At 44.3% G+C, this 19,588-nt stretch overlaps 3 protein-coding genes and 1 pseudogene across 3 annotated transcripts; 1 reads left to right on the top strand and 3 right to left on the bottom strand.

Annotated features, from left to right (window-relative positions):
• Nucleotides 1–432: 432 nt before the first annotated feature.
• GATC (glutamyl-tRNA amidotransferase subunit C) lies at nucleotides 433–12,153 on the bottom strand. Its single transcript, XM_004321264.4, has 4 exons — nucleotides 12,020–12,153; nucleotides 11,752–11,924; nucleotides 4,599–4,702; nucleotides 433–1,134 (listed from the first exon to the last, which is right to left on the bottom strand). The coding sequence occupies exons 1-4, from the start codon at nucleotides 12,098–12,100 to the stop codon at nucleotides 1,082–1,084; spliced, it is 411 nt and encodes a 136-aa protein (XP_004321312.1). The 5' UTR covers nucleotides 12,101–12,153; the 3' UTR covers nucleotides 433–1,081.
• LOC117307624 (heterogeneous nuclear ribonucleoprotein A1-like) lies at nucleotides 2,892–4,408 on the bottom strand (annotated as a pseudogene).
• A 10-nt stretch (nucleotides 12,154–12,163) lies between the features above and the next one.
• Nucleotides 12,164–14,234, top strand: TRIAP1 (TP53 regulated inhibitor of apoptosis 1). Its single transcript, XM_004321265.4, has 2 exons — nucleotides 12,164–12,343; nucleotides 13,298–14,234. Exons 1-2 carry the CDS (start codon nucleotides 12,164–12,166, stop codon nucleotides 13,379–13,381), a joined length of 264 nt encoding a protein of 87 aa, XP_004321313.2. The 3' UTR covers nucleotides 13,382–14,234.
• Nucleotides 14,235–15,491: 1,257 nt separating this feature from the next.
• On the bottom strand, nucleotides 15,492–17,403 carry COX6A1 (cytochrome c oxidase subunit 6A1). Its single transcript, XM_004321263.4, has 3 exons — nucleotides 17,273–17,403; nucleotides 16,985–17,127; nucleotides 15,492–15,782 (listed from the first exon to the last, which is right to left on the bottom strand). Exons 1-3 carry the CDS (start codon nucleotides 17,370–17,372, stop codon nucleotides 15,699–15,701), a joined length of 327 nt encoding a protein of 108 aa, XP_004321311.2. The 5' UTR covers nucleotides 17,373–17,403; the 3' UTR covers nucleotides 15,492–15,698.
• Between the last annotated feature and the right edge of the window lie 2,185 nt (nucleotides 17,404–19,588).

The following is a 19,588-nucleotide window of genomic DNA, read 5'->3' as shown; positions in this document are numbered from 1 at the left end:
TACTTTATTTGGGGATAAAGATGTTGCTCTGATGGTGGTCTGAGAACTTCAATCCCAAGGGCAGGTTCAGGGTTCTCTTATAATTCAAGGCCAACTGTGTAAATTAAGCTGCTTTAAAGAAAAGAGGGCGCATTGCAGATAGGGGAAGGGAATGGGAAGGCTAAAAACAGACTTTTAAAAGTGGGCACCAGCATAAAGATCATTGGGAAATTCTTAGCCAAAACCAACTTTGGCAGTTGGTTAGGGAAAAAAAAAAACCAAAAAAGTTTTGGTTCTATCACTTTCACTCCTAAATTTGTCTCATTTGTCCCTGGTATCTGAGCTTTAAAAAACAAAACAAACCCCCAAACAAAAAACCCCACTGTCTTGGGATTCTGTTCAGTTCAGTAATCATGGGGCAGGGGGCCTACCTTGTCACAGGCCCAGGACTAGTTTTTTTTTTTTAGACCACTTTATTGAAATACAGTTGACCTGTAAAAAGCTGTACATTTAATGTATACAACTCAGTGAGTTTGGGGTTAAGTATACACACATGAAATCACAACCATGAAGGCCATAAACATATCCATCACCTCCCAAAGCTGCCTCCTAACCTTAGCAGGAAGTCAGCCCTCTGCTTGGAGCAAAGTGGGTACCCAAGAACAAATTTAAGTGTGTTCAGTAAAGATAAAAGGCTGCTCAAGTCAATGGAAGCAGCAACTGAAAAGGACAACTCAGGTTGTCACATAGTGATCAGATGCAATGTCTAACAGTTACATAATAGAAAAATTCACTTAAATGCAGTTTGGTAGACAGTCTTTTGGGGAGGGGATAAAATCTTCCATACAAAACAGCCTGTGAGTACACTTGATCCATTTCCTTGGAAACTGGCAATACCTTCTACTTCCGTTGGCATCAGGGACTATTTGCCTTATTTTGGCTAGATCTTTCCCAGTTCTGTCTTCAAAAGAGTTAGTTACTAAGAGATACTTAACCATCACTTTTTTCAGGTGACTGAAGGAAGTGGGAACATTAGTGTTCGTAACAAAATAGTCATTGCACTTCCACGTTTTTAGAGGGCACCCCTTCCCAGAATAGCTACTCAGCAGTGTGAGAAGGGCTCTTTTTCATCCAGCTTTGGCCAAGAGATATTACCTGTTTGAAAACAATAACAAAAAGGAATGTTACAGTTGAGCCTGCTTTCCAACTGGCTCTACACTGAGCTAACTGGTTTGTTATGAAAAATAAGCAGTGGAAATAAGTGTAGCTATTACACTGTTTTTCTAATTATGATCTGAAAGAACCAGTTATAAGTGAAGCGTAATCAATGCACACTTTTCAGTAAGTAACAGAGACAGGTTAATTGGACATTTATATGCATATGGGAGAGAACGGAGAGACTATGACTGTGAACTCAGTTTTTCCCAAGAAGCAAAGTCTGACACAAGGTTCTATTTGAGAAACAGCACATGTGATCAATGGATGTGTCTGCTGAAACAGCAACAACTATCAGACACTGAGATTGAGAGATTATAAAATCTTATTTCTCTCCACAGTTAACTGAGGTGGTTCAGTTAATCAGAGGCATGAGCTCAAAATTTTTTTTTGCGGTACGCGGGCCTCTCACTGTTGCGGCCTCTCCCGCTGCGGAGCACAGGCTCCGGACGCGCAGGCTCAGCGACCATGGCTCACGGGCCCAGCCGCTCCGCGGCATGTGGGATCTTCCCGGACCGGGGCATGAACCCGTGTCCTCTGCATCGGCGGGCGGACTCTCAACCACTGCACCACCAGGGAAGTCCGAGCTCAAAATTTTTTTAGCTTTCCTTCCCATCCTTGATTCAACCAGAGCTTTTCTTTAATTGGTTGGTCTTGATCAAAGAGGTATTCCCTGAGCCAGAGGACTGATGTTTGTCTCTGGAGGCTGCTCACGATGGTTCTCCACTGAGGGACATCTTCTGAACTTGAAGCTGGCACTTGGAAAGCCATCTACCTGGAGTGCTTAGGCTAGTCCCATTCCCCAATGTCCAGAGGGGTGCAGCAGCTCTGAGGGCTCACCTATCTGCAGTTCAGCTACCCAAGGTTCTGGGTTTTATTATTGGCCCAGAGTTTTAAAATAGTTACAGTGAGGTTTAAAGATGCAAATCTCCACACTAGGGGTTGCAGATTGATCACAGGATGCACCTGGCTTGCAGCAGGTATGTTTTATTTTCATGGTATTTTTTTAAATCTTGAATTAACACTTAAAATTTGGGAAATAGCACACAAAATGCCAGATGTCCAGGTTCTCTGGGAAAATGGGCTCCCATTCCTGCCTGGCACTGAATGAGAAGCAGCGCATGCCAGCTGCCCCTTTAGGCATAGCTTGAGCTCCAGATTTGCCACTCTACACATCTCTCCCTGCCTCGGTCCTGTTTTTGTTTTGCTCATTCCTGTTAACACCTGGCCCCTAGAGGTGAATGTGACCCTGGAATCTACTGCCACCTTAGTGTCACCACCTGTATATACTTTGTTTTTTGTTGTTATTAATACATGTATTATTTTTTTTTCAAGAGGGTATTAAATTGTTTATTACACATGATAATGGATGATACACAAGCTTCACTCCCATCTATATCTGGTACCATAATCCAATTTAGATATATTGCATAGGATGTGCCAACAATCATATATTAATAATAAAAAAACTCCATGACTTGGCTTGGGTGACCCTTTTCATGGTGAACTGCAGGTCACAACACAGTAACTGTCAGTTCAACTACACCAAGGTTTCAGAAGACAGTAGCTTCTCCACCAAAGCAGGTTGTAAATAAATTTTGAATGGAACCTGGCATCACCCTGAAGGAATACTAACTTCACACTGTTGGGGTAGTTTACCAAAATGGCTTCAGGGTAGACTAACTTTATACAGCACATTTAAAAAAAACACATTTATTCAGCATCATGATCAGACTATTACATTTAGCAATCAACAGCATGGGTGCAAAACAAAAAAAAAACTACATTAAAACCCTTTGTTGGAATGCTTTACACTTTCCACAGAACAGAAACTAAAATAACCTGTCATACAATTAGTCACAAATACAGTCCTCGAGTTTTTTTTGCCCATACATGTGAGTATTGTCTAAAACATGTCTTCTTTGTAGCAGCTAGGCCCTGCCACCACTGTGCTTGGCTGAGCTCACAAATCTGTTGTAACCTGTAGCTTCCCTGTCACTTCTCTGGCTCTCCTCTCCTGCTAAGCTTTGTTTCCTGGCAGTAATCAAAACCTTCTGCCACTGCCATAGCTACTGCTGCTGCTGGAACCGCCATAGCCACCTTGGTTTTGGGGTTTGGCAAAGTATTGGCCTCCACCACCACAGGGGCCAGAACTTCTGCCTCCAAAGTTTCCTCCTTTCATGGGTCCAAAATTTGAAGATTGATTGTTGTAACTGCCAAAATCATTGTAGCTTCCACCACCTCCAAAATTGCTTCCATCATTACCAAATCCATCATAGCCATCCCCACTGCCACCATATCCACCACCACCGCGGCTGCCACCAAAGCCACCTTGACCACTGAAGTTTCCTCCACGACCAAAGTTGTCATTCCCACCAAAACCACCTCCATGACCACCACCAAAGTTTCCAGAACCACTTCGACCTCTTTGGCTGAATGAGGCACTAGCCATCTCTTGCTTAGATAGGGCTTTCCTTACTTCACAGTTTTGGCCATTCACAGTGTGGTATTTCTGAATGGCAATCTTGTCTACAGAGTCATGATCATCAAAGGTTACGAAAGCAAAGCTTCTCTTGCCACTGCCTCAATCAGTCATGATTTCAATCACTTCAATTTTCCCATACTGTTCAAAATAATCTCTTAGATGATGTTCTTCAGTGTCTTCTTTAATGCCACCAACAAAAATCTTTTTCACAGTTAAGTGGGCACCAGGTCTTTGAGAATCTTCTCTTGAGACGGCCCTCTTTGGTTCCATCCACCTTGTGTGGCCTTGCATTCATGGCCACATCCACCTCCTCCACAGTGGCATATGTGACAAACCTGAAGCCTCTGGAGCGTGTGGAGTTTGGATCCCTCATTACCACACAATCTGTGAGCGTTCCCCACTGCTCAAAATGGCTCCTCAGACTCTCATCGGTTGTTTCAAAGCTCAAACCTCCGATGAAGAGCTTCTGCAGCTGTTCGGGCTCTTTGGGTGACTCTGACTTAGACGTGACGGCAGTGGAGGGTGGTGGGGGAGACGTCAACGATGCTTACTCGGCGGCGTCCACAAGCAGAAAGGAGTAATCTCCATGTGTTTTTTTAATTTCCAGTTTTATTGAGATAATTGACATACATTGTATAAGTTTAAGGTGTGTAACACAATGATTTGATACATGTGTATATTGCAAAATGATTACCATGATATGATTAGTTAACATCCTAGAGTCACCATGCTGTACATTATATCCCTAGGACTTATTTAACTTATAACTGGAAGTTTTTACCTTTTGACTTCCTTCACCCTTTTGCCACTTTATACTTGTCAAAGTGCTTTCACATAGCAAATCTGGGCCTCACAGTTCTTACTGCATTCTTAGTTTAGTGTGGGACAGTCTGTTAAGCCATTTTTGGGCAACACATACCTGGGGGAGCCACAAAATACTCCTCCACAACGCGATGGGAGTTTTGTAGTAGTTCTTCAGCACAGTTGCCTTCTACCACATTGTCGGATCTCAAGTACAGACATCTACAAAACCAGAAGTTTAAGGTTACCTTCTCAGAACGTGGCTTCTAGGGCATGGGTGGAGAGGGTCAAGTACGGGAGAACAAGGGAGCAGCATATTCTTGAGTTATAGTCACTGCTCAAAGATGGAGGAGTTGTACTCAACAGCAGACCAAATAACAGCCTACCATTTATAGATTCTCCCAAGAACCCTGTGAGGTAAGTGGTAATTATTCCTCAGGATTGATATGTTTAATATTTTTTATGATTACTATGGGTAAGTTGCTTTTGGCGGAGATAGGTAAGAAGGCAATTACAGTATAATATATTAAATCTAACAGAGGTAAGCAATGCTCGCCAAGGGACTAGATAGGGGGACCTAACCCAGCCCGGGTGAGAGACAGGTCCTCAGAACAGGTGATGTCACTCCTTAACCATGATCAAGGAACAGCTGGGTTAGGACTTCCCCGCCGGTCCAGTGGTTAAGGCTCTGCGCTGCCAATGCAGGGGGCCCAGGTTCAATCCCTGGTCAGGGAACTAGCTCCCACATGCCACAACTTAGAGCCTACATGCCGGGCTTCCCTGGTGGCACAGTGGTTAAGAATCCGCCCCCCAATGCAGGGGACACGGGTTCGAGCCCTGGTCGGGGAACATCCCACATGCCGCACAGCAACTAAGCTGTGTGCCATAATACTGAGCCTGTGCTCCGCAACAAGACAAGCCACTGCAATGAGAAGCTCACGCACCACAATGAAGAGTAGCTCCTCAGTGCAACTAGAGAAAGCCCACGCGCAGCAACAAAGACCAACACAGAAAAAATAAATAAGTTAATTAAAAAAAAAGAAGAGCCCCCATGCCACAACTAAAGATCCTGCACACAGCAATGAAGATCCCATGTAAGACCCGGCATAGCCAAATAAATAAATATTTTAAAAATATGTATACACTTTAGGGCTTCCCTGCTGGCGCAGTGGTTGGGAATCTGCCTGCCAATGCAGGGGACACAGGTTCGAGCCCCGGTCTGGGAAGATCCCACATGCCGCGGAGCAACTAGGCCCGTGAGCCACAACTACTGAGCCTGTGCGTCTGGAGCCTGTGCTCTGCAACAAGAGAGGCCGCGATAGTGAGAGGCCCGTGCACTGTGATGAAGAGTGGCCCCCGCTTGCCGCAATAGAGAAAGCCCTCGCACAGAAACGAAGACCCAACACAGCCAAAAATAAATAATAATTTTTAAAAATATATGTATACACTTAAAAAAAAAGAAACAGCTGGATTGGGGGGAGTGATGGGAAATAAGCAAGGTGCAGAAACTTGCTCAAGATTGGTTATAAATAACCTAAGCTGCTAAGTGACAGGACTGGGATCCGAGCCCGGTTCTGGTACCCCTAAGATGAGTGCTTTTTTCATCGCAACCACCTTTGTGGATGTAAAAGTACCTGCCCTTGCAAGATGTACCACGAACATAGCTCAAGAATCTCACACTGTTTTCGGGGCTTAGTGGTTTCATTAAACTATCCAGATGGCAAACTAGTGAAACCAAACAGGAGTTGAACACATCTGTGGGGCTTCACTACTGTTTTAAGGTTTAAAAGTGCATGACAAGAGGTTTGAGTTGGCTTCCAGATACCTGGGCTGAAAAATAAGCAGTCTGCTCAATCACTAAGAGGGTAGCAGCCAAGCTCTTTCTGCTCTGAGCCAGACATAGACTGCAGGCTAAACCTAATGGGACAATGGCGCAAGGGTGTGACATGAACATCTGGGTAAAGGCTGCATAGAAGGCCAAGTTGTAATGGTAAGATTCTTTTAGGAAAGGATTGGTTCTTCTATTTCTTTGGGGCACCCAGCCCTGGGCAAGACACGATAAACACTTATTCATGGTGCAAAGAGTGGAAAGCTGGACTCTATTCCAGGACTGGCACCGTCTTAATGCGTCACCTTGAACAAGTATGATCTTTCTAAGACCTTAAGCTACTTGCCAAAAAAAGTGAAGGTCGCACTAGATTTTTTTTTTTTTTTTTTACCATACAAGGATTATGCACTCATACTCATTCAAGGAAACTTGGAGAACAAAAATAAAAGTAATCTGCAAAGGTGACCATTGGACTTTCTGGGGTTTATATTTCTGTTGGGCAATATAACAAAATGGCTAAGAGACTGGGCTCCTGAATCACTGCAGAATTCAAACCCCAGAGCTGCACATGGCCTGTATGCAAGTTACTTATCCTTTCCATGTATCAGTTTCCTTGTTTGTAAAATGCTTCAGAGAATTGCTGGGACAATTAAATGAAATGATGTTTAAAAAGAAGGTCTGGTAATGCTGGGCTTACATTCTTAGGGCAACAGAAGGTGGGCGCTGAATAGCACCTGCTCTTTTTTCAAAAAGAGTTTGTACACCCCGGGTACACCTCAGTCGCCACTACTCATTCAGAGAATACCTATGCACTTAACCTGCTATAATCACTCACAACCCTCCCAGTCCATAGGGACTGGAGGCTGCTAATTGTTCCTGGGCGTTTGGAGATTTTGACAAAAAAGACTATACTACTGCCAAGAGGTGGTTAAAAGCTACTGCTTCCCAACAGTAGGTAGCAATTGATTTGTTCACTCATTTGGTAATTGGGTTTCCTATTAAGTGACATTTCCAGAAAGACAAAATTCACCTCTTTAAATATCACACATTTCCACCTAATTACTATTTAAGATGGAGTTGTTTGCAGAATAAATCCACACCTCCCTATTTTCTTAAACACAGGCTACTGAACACAGGGTCTCTGAGGGTGGCACACCAAGCAGACCCCTCACTTGGCAAGTCGCTTAACTTTTCTTGACCTTGGAATCATGCATAAAACACCAAACAAGACCAGATGAGCTCTTTAATTGCCTATCAATTATAACTGACTGAATGTCTACCTCACCTCGTCTTTCTCAGTCAGGGTTCTATTATAAGAGCATTTAGTCCAGATACGTAGGACAACTTCTATGCATCTGGGCTACTTGTTAGCTATGTACCATCCTTGGGAGACTTGAAAAAAGAGTCCATTGATCTTTCTGTGTCCTCAATCAGATGAAAGACCCCGGTTGAGAAAACTTTTGACTGTGAATTAGAAACCCTGCCCTCTAAAGCTCACAGACAAGGCACTTAAACCAGTAATTGAGGGAAATGCATTTAATTTCATGGAAAGCACTATGGCAGCGTGGCAGAAGAAGTGCCTCTGTTGGCCCTTGGGCTGACCAATGGAACAGTTCTGCTGTTGTATTAGTTTCTTTCTGCCTCTTCCCTGCTATCAGGCTGCCAGGAGTTGTTTCTCTGGGCACCACTCTACTTCCATCTACAAGCCTTTTAATTTATTTCTAGTTTCATGCGGACTGAAATGAGAGCTAATCGATTTGGCAAATAAGGCTCTGAGGGACGTCCTAAGCATTGAAGTTATTTGGCTGCAGTCAGAGATGTCACCTGAATCAGTCTCTGGATCTGAGATGAAAAAGGATAAAGTTTCTAGGGGCTGACTTTATTATTGATTGATTGATTGATATTTTTGGCTGCGCCACGAGGCTGGTGGGATCTTAGTTCCCCGACCAGGGATTGAACCCGGGCCCCAGCAGTGAAAGCACCGAGTCCTAACCACTGGACTGCCAGGGAATTCCTGGGGCTGACTTTAGAGGGCATATCTAGAGCAGTATTTGAGAGAAGCTCTGAGTTCCAAGTCCTGGATTCTCCTCATAATACCTGTGAAACTTTGGCGCAGGTTACATAACCTTTCTGAGGCTTGGTTTCTTCATCTATGAAAGAGATACTAGTATTTGCCTTTCGGGATTATATGTGATTACTGAGATATAACGCATATAAAATCTTAGTGCCCGGTACATAAGCATGCTAATGCTTTTCAGCTCAAAACAAATGATAGGTTATTAATGGGCCAAGAGATTTCTGTTAGCCAGTCAGGACCTTTACAGCTAGTGTGGCTATCACCTAAAACCATTTAACACTTGTCTTCACTTAACTGGGTTCCATTTCAAATGTCAGTGAAGGCAGTACATTCAAAACATGAAAATCCTACAAATGTCACATCTAAAATAGAATCATTACCCCAAACTGGTTTCCTAATTTATGGCAAGATTGCAAATCACTGAATACTAAGTCACTATTCCAGTTACCAGAACCAAATCCCTCTTCATCTTTTCCACAAACTCTTCCCTGAATAATAGTTGCATTTCTTTATAGTTACCCTCTAGATGCCTTGGGAAATTCTGACTGCTCTTTGCACTCTATTCCCACCTTTCCCATAGATAATAAAGAACATTCAACAAACATTTACTGAGTGTCTGCTCAGTGCTAGATGAAGATGAGCAATAACAGACATGCTTCCTGTGAGGTGGACGAGCAGTAGGAGAGGGGCAGAGAATCAAATATCAATTAAATACATGTATAAATACATGTAAAATTACAGCTCTTTTGAATACCATGAGAGCCACAGGTCCTGAAAGAGAACCTGACTCAATACAGAAGAATGAAAACTTCCTTGAGGAAGTGGCAGTTGAAATCTGAAGAAAGGAAATTAAGTAGGCAAAAAAAAAAAAAAAAAAAAAAAAATGTGGGGACTTCCCTGGCAGTCCAGTGGTTAAGATCCCATGCTTCCACTGCAGGGAATACGGGTTTGATCCCTAGTCAGGAAACTAAGATCCTGCATGCCGCACAGTGAGGCCAAAAAAAAAAAAAAAAAAAAAAAAGGAATGCATGGGCTGAGATGGGGGTAAAGGCAAGAGCCCAGAATTCTAACAAGGGGAAAGAATGGAGAGCTCTGGGAAAGCGATGTCTTGAAGAAGTGGGCAGAAGCTTGGTTAAATGATGCCCCACAGGCTATGGTGAAGCTTTCCTTTTTATCCTAAAGAGCACTAGGAACCCACCTGAAGGGCTTGGGTAGGAGAATGACATCAGATTTCTGTTTTGAAACACTGTAACTTTGGGCAAATTGGTTAACCTCCCTAGACCTAAGCATCAAGATTACAAAATAGAGGATTTGAAGGAATCAAAGACTGGAGTGAGGGCTTCCCTGGTGGCGCAGTGGTTGAGAGTCCGCCTGCCGATGCAGGGGACACGGGTTCGTGCCCCAGTCTGGGAAGATCCCACATGCTGCGGTGCGGCTGGGCCCGTGAGCCATGGCTGCTGAGCCTGTGTGTCAGGAGCCTGTGCTCCGCAACGGGAGAGGCCACAACGGTGAGAGGCCCGCGTATCCCAAAAAAAAAAAAAAAAAAAAGACTGGAGTGAGACCACGAGGCTAGCAAGCACTTTACATGAAGGTTATTGTTACAGATAAGTGTGGCTCTCCCTACCAGCATTGACTAATGGCAGCTTTCTTCCTCCCACCTGTACCAGGAGTTTATTTTTAAAAATTCCATCAGAAAAAGGCTAGGACAGAGTTGTAGACTGCCCATATCTTTATAGGCTACATACCCATCCTCTCTAAGAAGCTGCAGTCCCAAACAGCAAACAAGTTTGCTTTTCAAAAAAGATCATTTTCTTTTAAAATGTATTAAGATTTGGCAAAAATTGGTAGAGGTGGGTAGAGGCTGCACCCTTTTAGTATTCATAAGCTGCTTTGTCAAAGACCCACCCCTCCCTGTTTCATTACACTACTTCACTACTTGGGTTATTACTCTGCCCCCTTAGGCATTTGTGTTTTGGGCCCTAGGTGTAAAATGAAAAGTTAAAACTTCCCTCTAGGTTTCCCTGGTGGCGCAGTGGTTAAGAATCCGCCTGCCAATGCAGGGGACACAGGTTTGAGCCCTGGCCCAGGAAGGTCTCACATGCCACGGAGCAACTAAGCCCATGTGCCACAACTACTGAGCCCGCGTGCCACAACTACTGAAGCCCACGCGTACAGCCCGTGCTCCGCAACAAGAGAAGCCACGACAATAAGCCACGCAGAGCAACAAAGAGTAGCCCCTGCTTGCCACAACTAGAGAAAGCCGGCACGCAGCAACGAAGACCCAACACAGCCAAAAAACAAACAAACAAGAAAACTTCCCTCTGCATTCCCATCTTCTTTAACACTAACCATCGTTAATAGTTTCTTGCATGCCCTTTCAGGGAACAAAACAAAACTTAATGCATACACCAGAGTATATAAAATAGATTACACATAAAGGATCGATAATACCATACACGATGTCATGAACTTTGCCTTTTTTTTTTTGCCTTTTTTATTAAGTATATCTTGGAGACCTTTCCATATCAGCATATAGTTATTTCATTATTTTTAACTGCCAAATATTCCAGTGTACTATGATGATGTATTTAGTCATGAAGGACACTTAGAATGTTTCTGGGGTCTGTTTCTTTTCTGTTGTTTTGTATTATAAACAGATTTGCATACCCTGGGCGCTTGTGAACACATCTTGATGCACTTTCACAGATATTTCCATAGGGAACCACGAGGTCAGAAAATATGTACATTTAAAATTTTTGAGACAGGAATTCAGCAGCAAGGAAATCAGACATGAGCTCACATTCTATTAACAAGAAACATTACAAATCAACAAAAATAAGATTATCAAGAAAAATATTAGAAGAAAACCCTGGGACTTCCCTGGTAGTCCAGTGGTTAAGACTCCGCGCTTCCACTGAAGGGATCGCGGGTTCGATCCCTGGTCCGGGAACTACGATCCCGCATGTCGCACGGCCAAAAAAAGAAAACCAGACAGGATAAGGAGTTAATGCAAAGATCCTAGAGGAGCAACGAATCTGGCGTGTTGGAGAAACGGTAAAGAAGCCAATGTGGTTGGAATGATAAAAGCAGTACTTCGGTGCGGTAGGGAGGGACTCTAGGAAGTTGGGCCTCGAAAGTGAAGCTTAGCAGTTCGGATTTTGTTCCTAGTTACACTGGGAGCCATCGAGGATTCTACAAGGGAGGGACAGGATCCATAATGAACAAGGGAAAGAGTGAAAGCACCCGCGGGGTGACCGTGGGCAAGTTCTCGCATCTCGCTTCTGTGAAATGAGACACTAATCTTCATCTTAACTGGGAGCGAAGGCGCCGCAGGCAAGGCTTGGAGGGCCGTAGTCGCGAGCTTACCTGTCCTCCAGAACTGACTCCATGGGCTCCACCCCGTCCGTGTCCACGGCGCGAAGCCGGTCGGCGAAGGCGATGGCTTTCTCCAGCCGTGCCACGGCCTCTTGGCTGCCGAAGTCCACAAGCGCTAGCCGCTCCAGGTGCTCGATCAGCTCGGCCGTGACCCGGCGGCTTCCCTGGGGGAGGATGAGGCGGAGGGCTTGGGTCACCGGTGGGGCCTGCTCCGCCTCCCGCCCCGCTTCGGCACCCGCCTAGACGCCCCGGCCTCTACCTGAGGATCGGCCTTGGAGGGGAAGCCCCGGCGCCCGCCCGCCGACGCTCGAAGGCCCAGCCACACTGCCCGCGTCCACATTTCTCTCCTTCTCGGCCCCCGTAGTGCGTCCTCTCGTAAAGCCTAGCGACGCGCTTAAAAGTGATGACATCCGAGAGCGCCGCCACCGCCGACGCCATGAACAGTGTAGGGGAGGCTTGCACCGACATGAAGCGTGAGTACGACCAGTGCTTCAATCGCTGGTTTGCCGAGAAATTCCTCAAGGGGGACTGCTCCGGGGACCCGTGCACCGACCTCTTCAAGCGCTACCAGCAGTGTGTTCAGGTGAGCTGAGGCCCGGGTCCTCTCGCCTCTACCCCAGGCACCGGCTTCTCTCTACGGTGTCCCTGGCCTCACGCATCGTATCTTGAGGGCGTTGGGACTGGCAGGGTAAAGAAAAGCCTCGATGAGACCAGTGACGGTAGTTCTCTCCCCTACCGTCACCAAGGCTGCCTGGTATCTTTCTGAATGGCAAAGTTAAATATTTTTGCAGCACTTTACTTTTTACGGAGCCCAGTAACATTCTTTGGTTCATTTGGTGCTCAACTTGAACTTGCAAAGTGGGTATAGTTATTCGTATTTTATGCATGGAACACTCACGCCCAGAAAAAGGAAGTGATTAGTCGAAGTTCACTAGAATCAAGTTTCCTTGGATTTTGCGGTGGTGCACTTTTCCAATATTGCTGAGGGATAAGGAGGGGTGTTAGCCTCTCTGGCCTATTAGACATTATGGAGGATCTCCTTTTGTTATATTCCCTTCATTGACCTATTTTATTCTCTCTTGACTAGCCAGAGCATCTTCATTCCAGCCCAGTGAATGTGAAACTGATCTGAATCGTAATAACAGCCCTGGGCAAGGCACTCCCAATTAGTTAACTTACAAAACATCCTCAGTAATTCCAGGTGGAGCTGCTGTCTTTACCCAATATAGATAGGAAAGTTAGGCTTGATCAAAGTTACATAGCCAGTTAGTCCTGGGACTGATTTGAACTTGTGTCTGTCACAATAGAGTGGTGATACTGTTTAAATTCCACTTCTGAATTTTGATGTTAACTCTTTCCAATCTCTCTGGTTTTACAGTTAATTTCTTTGTAATCTTACTTATGTTAAAAAGCATGGGGTTTGAATCATGTTTGGTAGTCCTTATGGTCCAGTCGGATTTACTTTTGTACCATCATATTTATAAAGTTTGGTCCTCAGGCTCCATGTGGACCTTTATCATGTGTTTTCTTCCATCAGAAAGCAATAAAGGAGAAGGAGATTCCTATTGAAGGACTGGAGTTCATGGGCCACGGCAAAGAAAAGCCTGAAAGCTCTTCTTGACCTTGACAGTCACCTTGAAAATGGACTCCTCAAATCAGGAAATTGAGGACTCTGGATCGTGTCAGTTAAAGCTGTGAAGATAGCATCGATTTGATGAATCTAGGAGAGGAGTTTCCTGTCCTCCTTGATATTTTTCTCTCATTTGTAAAAGATGATGAAAAAAATCACTCTTTGCTTTGAAATTTCTGGCTTTGGCATCAGCAGGAACTCAATCTGCTAAATAATGGGATTATGGTTGCAATACTTGGTCTGGGATCGGTTTTAAATATATCTTGTATGTAAATGCTGATAATGACCAAGGTTGCCTGAGTTATGCTTCGAAGGGCATTACTTGTACACTGTACTGGGGTTACTGTTCATGGAAGCAACTGGTTAGGATCTCTCTTTTCTCTCACGGAGATAATGCTTTGGAAAGGGTTCCCAGCACAACAGTTTCGATCAATGCTTGGGAGCAGTTTTATTTTTATATAGTAACTTAACTGTTAAGATTGCTGATGGACTGGGTTAGCCAAGAGGAAGACAGCTTTTAACAGTTGCCTACCTTAAGAAGAGGTGTCAGATCTCATATTAAGAGGTGAAAGCTTCAAGAACACTGTGAACACCATCTCAGAGTTCATGGTGTAGTTCAGCAATTAAGATCCTTGGAGTGGCTATGCAGGAGGATCCTAAATTGCAAAGATTTGCTGTTGCCAGCTTTCAACTTAAGTAAATGAATTAAGTCAATCTGTGTATCATAAAAGTGCCAAAATGCTGCATCTGGTTAAATGGGGAGAGAAAAGAGTTCACTTTATTTGCCTCCTTTACCCACCCTGCCCTGTAATGCCTGTAATCATGAAGATGGAACAAACTGTAACATTTAGTTTCTATCATTATTTGCCCCTGAAATTCAGTGCACTTTATGGAACTACCACCCTGTAACCCCACACATCCCATATATACACTGGGGGGAGTTTTTTTTTATCATTTTAAAATGAAGATTTATCTAAGCTAGGTAGTATCGTATAGCAAATGGAAACCACTGATTTCTAAAATTTCCACAGTAAGCTACACAGATATCTTAAAATGTTTATATAATGGCACCCCAAAAAATGTCAGGATCAGGTGAGCACTTACACACTTTAGAATATCATGTAGTCTCCACAATTGCATATCTTGAGTAATGTGGTTCAGTTTTTTTTATGTACCCATATAGTATGAAACTTGATTTACAGAAGTCCTAGATCCTATTATCTCTTCTCCACTTTACCAATTAATAACTTCATATTTAATTTGACCAGTCCTTCATGTCATTGCAATACATTCTGCATTTATATTTTGACAGGTTAAGGTCCATTATACAAAAGATATCTGGAACCCAGTTGAGGGAGTCCAGGCAGCAAGCTAGAGTTAAGTATAACTGTCCTGAAATAAGCCTGCCCACAAGCCAGTAAAACCTTATAGGCTCTTGAATCTTACCACAAAACTGTCTGGTTGAGCCTTGAGAATAAAACAAATGTTATTATAATTGCTACTGAGGGAATAATTTTTTTCTGATTGTTCCTCATGCTATTTTGACTTTATCCTGCCCATAAAATGGCTCCCACTATCTCAACTACTTAAAAGGTTTTAAATTTTGAAGAGGAAATCTTAATTGCTCTTTAATGGTGATCTCTCCTAATTCCTATGGCTACAGGAAGGTTTTAATTCCAGAAACAAATAAAGCCAGTTCTATATGCAGAAATGTGTCACACTGCCTTTATTTCTCCAAAAGTTTCTGACCCTTCCAGCCTTCCAGCCTTAAGGGAGATGAGAGATGACCCAAGATGAGAACTTGACATCTTTGGAGAAAATTATCTGACTATAGGGAGAATTCTTCAGCAAATGCTGGTGTCTTTGCCATCTGAAGTCTGCCAGGACCCAGTTTTGACCCTTAATTAGCTTGACTTGTGGTATCTGCTTTACCCACCCCAGGCACAAGAAACCAGTGCCAGGCCTGTTACAAACATTGTTATTTGGAGGCCTGAATTGGACCTGAAACACCGTAAACAGCAGCCGCAGACCTTCACTGCAGAAATAGAAATAACATCAATGTTAATTTCTGAGGGAAAAACACCACCAAAGAATGCAAATCTCAGCTCATGACTAAATTATTTATTTAAGCCATCTCCTGCCATAAGCAAAGGGACGGAAGATCAGTATAATGGTCATCAAGTATAATGGTCATCACTGGATACAAGAAGGTGAGCTTAAGGTCTCGAACACTTTTCTGGTCCATGTGTGCAGAGTAATGGTCCAAACCAGTGCTGTGGTCCCCACTGGGTAATGGCCCAGGTTCTCTTTATTCGTCTTCATAGCCAGTTGGAAGCGGATTCACGTGAGAGTTATGGAATAGGGTATGGTTACCATCTCCCCAGGGAAAGGGCTGTGGAGTGAAGATGTCAATTAAGCAATTCCAGAAAATAGTTCAGAAACAACACTACCACGAACTGCCTAAAGTAGGGTGAGTAACAGTTAATACATAAAAACAAAATGGAAATTAGTCCTTTAACTACTGGCATATTTCAGCCCTCCCATAATTTAAGGGAGCTCTTATAAATTCCAGGGGAGCCCGTAAAGTAGACAGTATGAAAAGCAAGCTCAAGTTCGTTACTCAAAAGCCTCTCGCTGGTAACTGTACATCAGTGCTGTGTTTCTGAAAGTGCAATCCTCCCACCACCTGTATCAAAGTGGTAGAGGTGGGTATGGGGGCAGAGAATGTTACTTAAATGCAGATTTCTGGACCTGGAACAAATCTCTGGATTGGAAACTGCAACATACCCTCAGTTATTTTGCATGCTACTTTTGAAAAGCATTGCTCTAGGGCAGTGATTTCCAGCCCAGGATGATTCTGCCCCTGTGGGGACATAAGCCAGTATATGGAGACATCTTGGGGAAAGAAGCGTATACTACTAGCACCTAGTGGTTAGAGGTCAAAGATGCTGCTAAACATCCTATAACTCACAGGACAGCCCCTCCTCACCCCAAAGAGAATTATCCAGCCCCAAATGTCAATAGTACTGAGGTTAAGAAACCTTACTGCACGGCTTCTAATTCTATTGTACAAGGGTGGGAGTGGCGCTCAGACTCAAAAATTCTTTCTGGATCTAAGGATCCTGCTTAATTTTCCAGTCCTACCTGGGCTAAGTGAGGTAATAACTTTATAATATATCTGCATCAATAGCCAAAGGATGACATAGTTGGGATGATAACTAGCACAGAGGTGAACAGAAGCTGTCAATCTCTTCATTATGCAGCTAGTAGCTTCCAGATGCCCAAGTTTTAGAAAGGTGAACCGCCTTCCGACTTTGCCAGTCTAAGGGAGTTTCCCAAATCTCCAGGTTTTGTACCACCGACAACTGTTTCAGAACAGTATCAGAAGGCAAAAGGTGGGATGACTCGGAGAAAGGAAAACTGAAGGGCACTTATTGTACGACCTTGAAGAAGAAAGTGAGATATGACCGGAGAAAATAAAATGAGAAAATTAAATGAGAAACTACACGCACGGCACCCACGCTTTTAGAGAATGAAGAACTTGGCATTTGGAATGAAAAGCGAAGAGACACTCGAACAGACTACAAGGGGTACCTTGGACCTGATGCGGAGATGGGGGTAGGCGACGAACTCGGGTCTCTCCTCCTCTCCGTGGCGCGACTTCAGGAACACGTTCAGCATGCTCACTCCCACCCCGGGGAGCGCCACTAAGTAGGTGAGAGACTTCCACATGCGAGCTGCAGAGGGGGCAAGACGCTCAGGCCTGGCGGTAATACGCCCGGGTCTCCTCTCCCTCCCCCAAGGCCTCAAGCCAAGGTCACAGTCCCGCCGCTCTTCTCTCCAGTGGGGCCGAGGCCCGCCCTGCGCACCCAGTCCCAGTACCTGAGCCCTCCTCGCCGTGAGCGCCACTCGACATAGGCCGGCTCAGCAGCCGGGAACGACCCAGCAGCCCAGAAACCCTGGGTACAGCTGCCACCGCCATCTTCGACCAGAATGGCCGCAGCGCCGGAAGCGGAAACAGAAAAGTTGGCTGTGGGGGCGGGGCCAGAACCTCAAAAGGAAGTTCCTATTGGGCGGTGCCTTTTAACCCGAGGAGCCTGCGCACTGTCCTCCCGGCCCGCAGAATCCTAGCCTGAAAGCTCGGAGCCGCAGAGCTAGAGGGAGCATGCGCTCCGCACTCCTGCGTGCACTCCCTGCTCCCTAAGGTCAGCACCCTGGTGAGGTTAAGCGCAAAAGAAAGGTTTGTGGAGGACACCCTGGCATCCGGGGTCGCTCCCTTCGTTGAAGTCCGTACACAGCAACAGGAGGTTCCGAGCACAAACCACTCTATCTAAAATGCCATTTCCCCTCCTCCCTATCCTTTGACTCTGCGCTATTTCTTTCATGGCACCAGGACATAATAATAATTTTCATCATCATTATTACAATATTTTGTCGGCATCACAGAGTTTATGTTCTATCAGGGGAGTCAAAAGATTTTGCCACTGCAGCATCCCCAGACTCTGGAATCGTACCTGGCAAGTAACAGGTGCTCTACACAAATTTGTTGAATGAATGAATAGCAACGGGAAACAATTGACATCTGTTATATTTTATCTCTACAATTCTTTCCCACCCCTCCTGTCATTTTTCTTCCTTCTACTCATCTAAAAACAGTTTTAAAAATAAAAGTTAAAAAATAGATACATAAGATAAAATGAAAGTAAACTTTTTGACTATAGGTTCCTTTAAGGATATAATGAAAGCTATGAATCCTTCCCTCACAAAAAATGCAGCTGCTCCTAAGCACACACAGTTTAGCCCACAATGTTGGGGGAAGAAGGTACTATAAAGTACATCCGGACACCCCCTAAGAGTCCTGTGCCCCAGGTTAAGAACCTCTACTTAGAGGAATAAACAGGGACTCTGGCATGGTAAGACTGGATTCACATTTTGTTTCCATCCCTCACAGCCTGTATGACCTTGAGCAAGTTAGATAAAACGAATGCTTTCAGGTCCTGCAGTTTCATGAAAACAAAAATTTAGGATCATATTACTAGAGCTTCACAATCTGATCTTTCTTTCTCTGAGTAGCCTGGGTTTTTGCATGTTATGGTGAAATTAGGATTGTCAAATCCCTAGGCATCCTCAAACACAGCCAGAGGGGCTGTGAAGCCCCACAGTGTAGCCATGGAAAGGGTCCAAGCTCAAGGATCAGGAAATCCTGGGTTCAAATCTGGTCTTCCCCCAACTGTTCCTCTTCTCTAAAATGGGAATGTAATGTGCACTTATTCATCCCTTTATCTGACAAACAATAATTTAAGACACAGCCCCACCTGGGGAAGTTACTCACCCTCTATCCATAATAATGATTGTTCATTTAATAAATATTAACTACGGTGACTACTATGTGCCAGGTGTACACAATAGTATGCAAGAGCTATAAGATCTCTCTCATACAATTTACAATTCAGTGTTAGAGACAGGATTAAGTGAAAAATGCCCAATGCCTGGGATATGTTAAAAATTCAACAAATGTTTATTTTCTCATAGGACTTTCATACATCTTGCAGGGTGGTAGTGCTAGGTAAAGATTCTGTCTGTCGTATGCTTGGCCCACAGTACATTCTCAGGCATGATGCCTATGATGTTATTGCCAGGTATGCTCAGCATTTGCAAAGCTTTGGGTGACTGAGTTTAGACAGCCCAGGAAACCAAAATCATCAATACAACAAATAGTTGATATTTACTAAGCACTTATTTCATGCCCTCATCTATGCTAAACACTTTACATAAATTGTCTTCTCCACCTCAGTAAATGGGCACTCCATTCCTCAAGTTTAACACCTTGGAATCACCTTTGATATCTCTCTCTCTCTCTCTCTCTCTCTCTTTCTCTCTCTCTCACACACACACATTTTCTATCCAGAATCTGACAGCTACTTACCACCTACTGCTACCAATTTAATCAAAGGTGTTATCTCTCACCTGGGCAATTGCAACAGCTTCCTAACTGGTCTCCCTGCTACCTGGCCCTTCTACAGCCTATTCTTACGTGGCAGCCAGGGGAAAACCTGTCAGATCATCTTCTTCCTCTGCTCAAAATCCTCAGTGGTTCCCATCTCAGAGTAAATGCCAAAGTCCTGACAGTGGGCTGCCAGGTCCTACACACCTTGCCCCCAGCCACCTCTCTGACATCATGTAGTCTACCTGCTCCCT

Source organism: Tursiops truncatus, chromosome 13, assembly GCF_011762595.2.
Source record: "Tursiops truncatus isolate mTurTru1 chromosome 13, mTurTru1.mat.Y, whole genome shotgun sequence".
Taxonomy (NCBI): domain Eukaryota; kingdom Metazoa; phylum Chordata; class Mammalia; order Artiodactyla; family Delphinidae; genus Tursiops; species Tursiops truncatus.
This window is presented reverse-complemented; position numbering and strand designations above follow the sequence as displayed.

Bases quoted from the DNA above. Each gene is read 5' to 3' on its own strand.
- COX6A1 (XM_004321263.4), bottom strand. From the start codon at position 17,372: ATGGCGGTGGCAGCTGTACCCAGGGTTTCTGGGCTGCTGGGTCGTTCC. The intron at 17,128-17,272 runs GTACTGGGACTG...CCCCCTCTGCAG, and splicing joins TCACGGCGAGGAGGGCTCAG to CTCGCATGTGGAAGTCTCTC. The intron at 15,783-16,984 runs GTACCCCTTGTA...TTCACTCCACAG, and splicing joins ATCTCCGCATCAGGTCCAAG to CCCTTTCCCTGGGGAGATGG.
- TRIAP1 (XM_004321265.4), top strand. From the start codon at position 12,164: ATGACATCCGAGAGCGCCGCCACCGCCGACGCCATGAACAGTGTAGGG. The intron at 12,344-13,297 runs GTGAGCTGAGGC...TTCTTCCATCAG, and splicing joins GCTACCAGCAGTGTGTTCAG to AAAGCAATAAAGGAGAAGGA.
- GATC (XM_004321264.4), bottom strand. From the start codon at position 12,100: ATGTGGACGCGGGCAGTGTGGCTGGGCCTTCGAGCGTCGGCGGGCGGG. The intron at 11,925-12,019 runs GTAGAGGCCGGG...ATCCTCCCCCAG, and splicing joins CCTCCAAGGCCGATCCTCAG to GGAAGCCGCCGGGTCACGGC. The intron at 1,135-4,598 runs GTATGTGTTGCC...GTTTTCAAACAG, and splicing joins GTATTTTGTGGCTCCCCCAG to GTAATATCTCTTGGCCAAAG.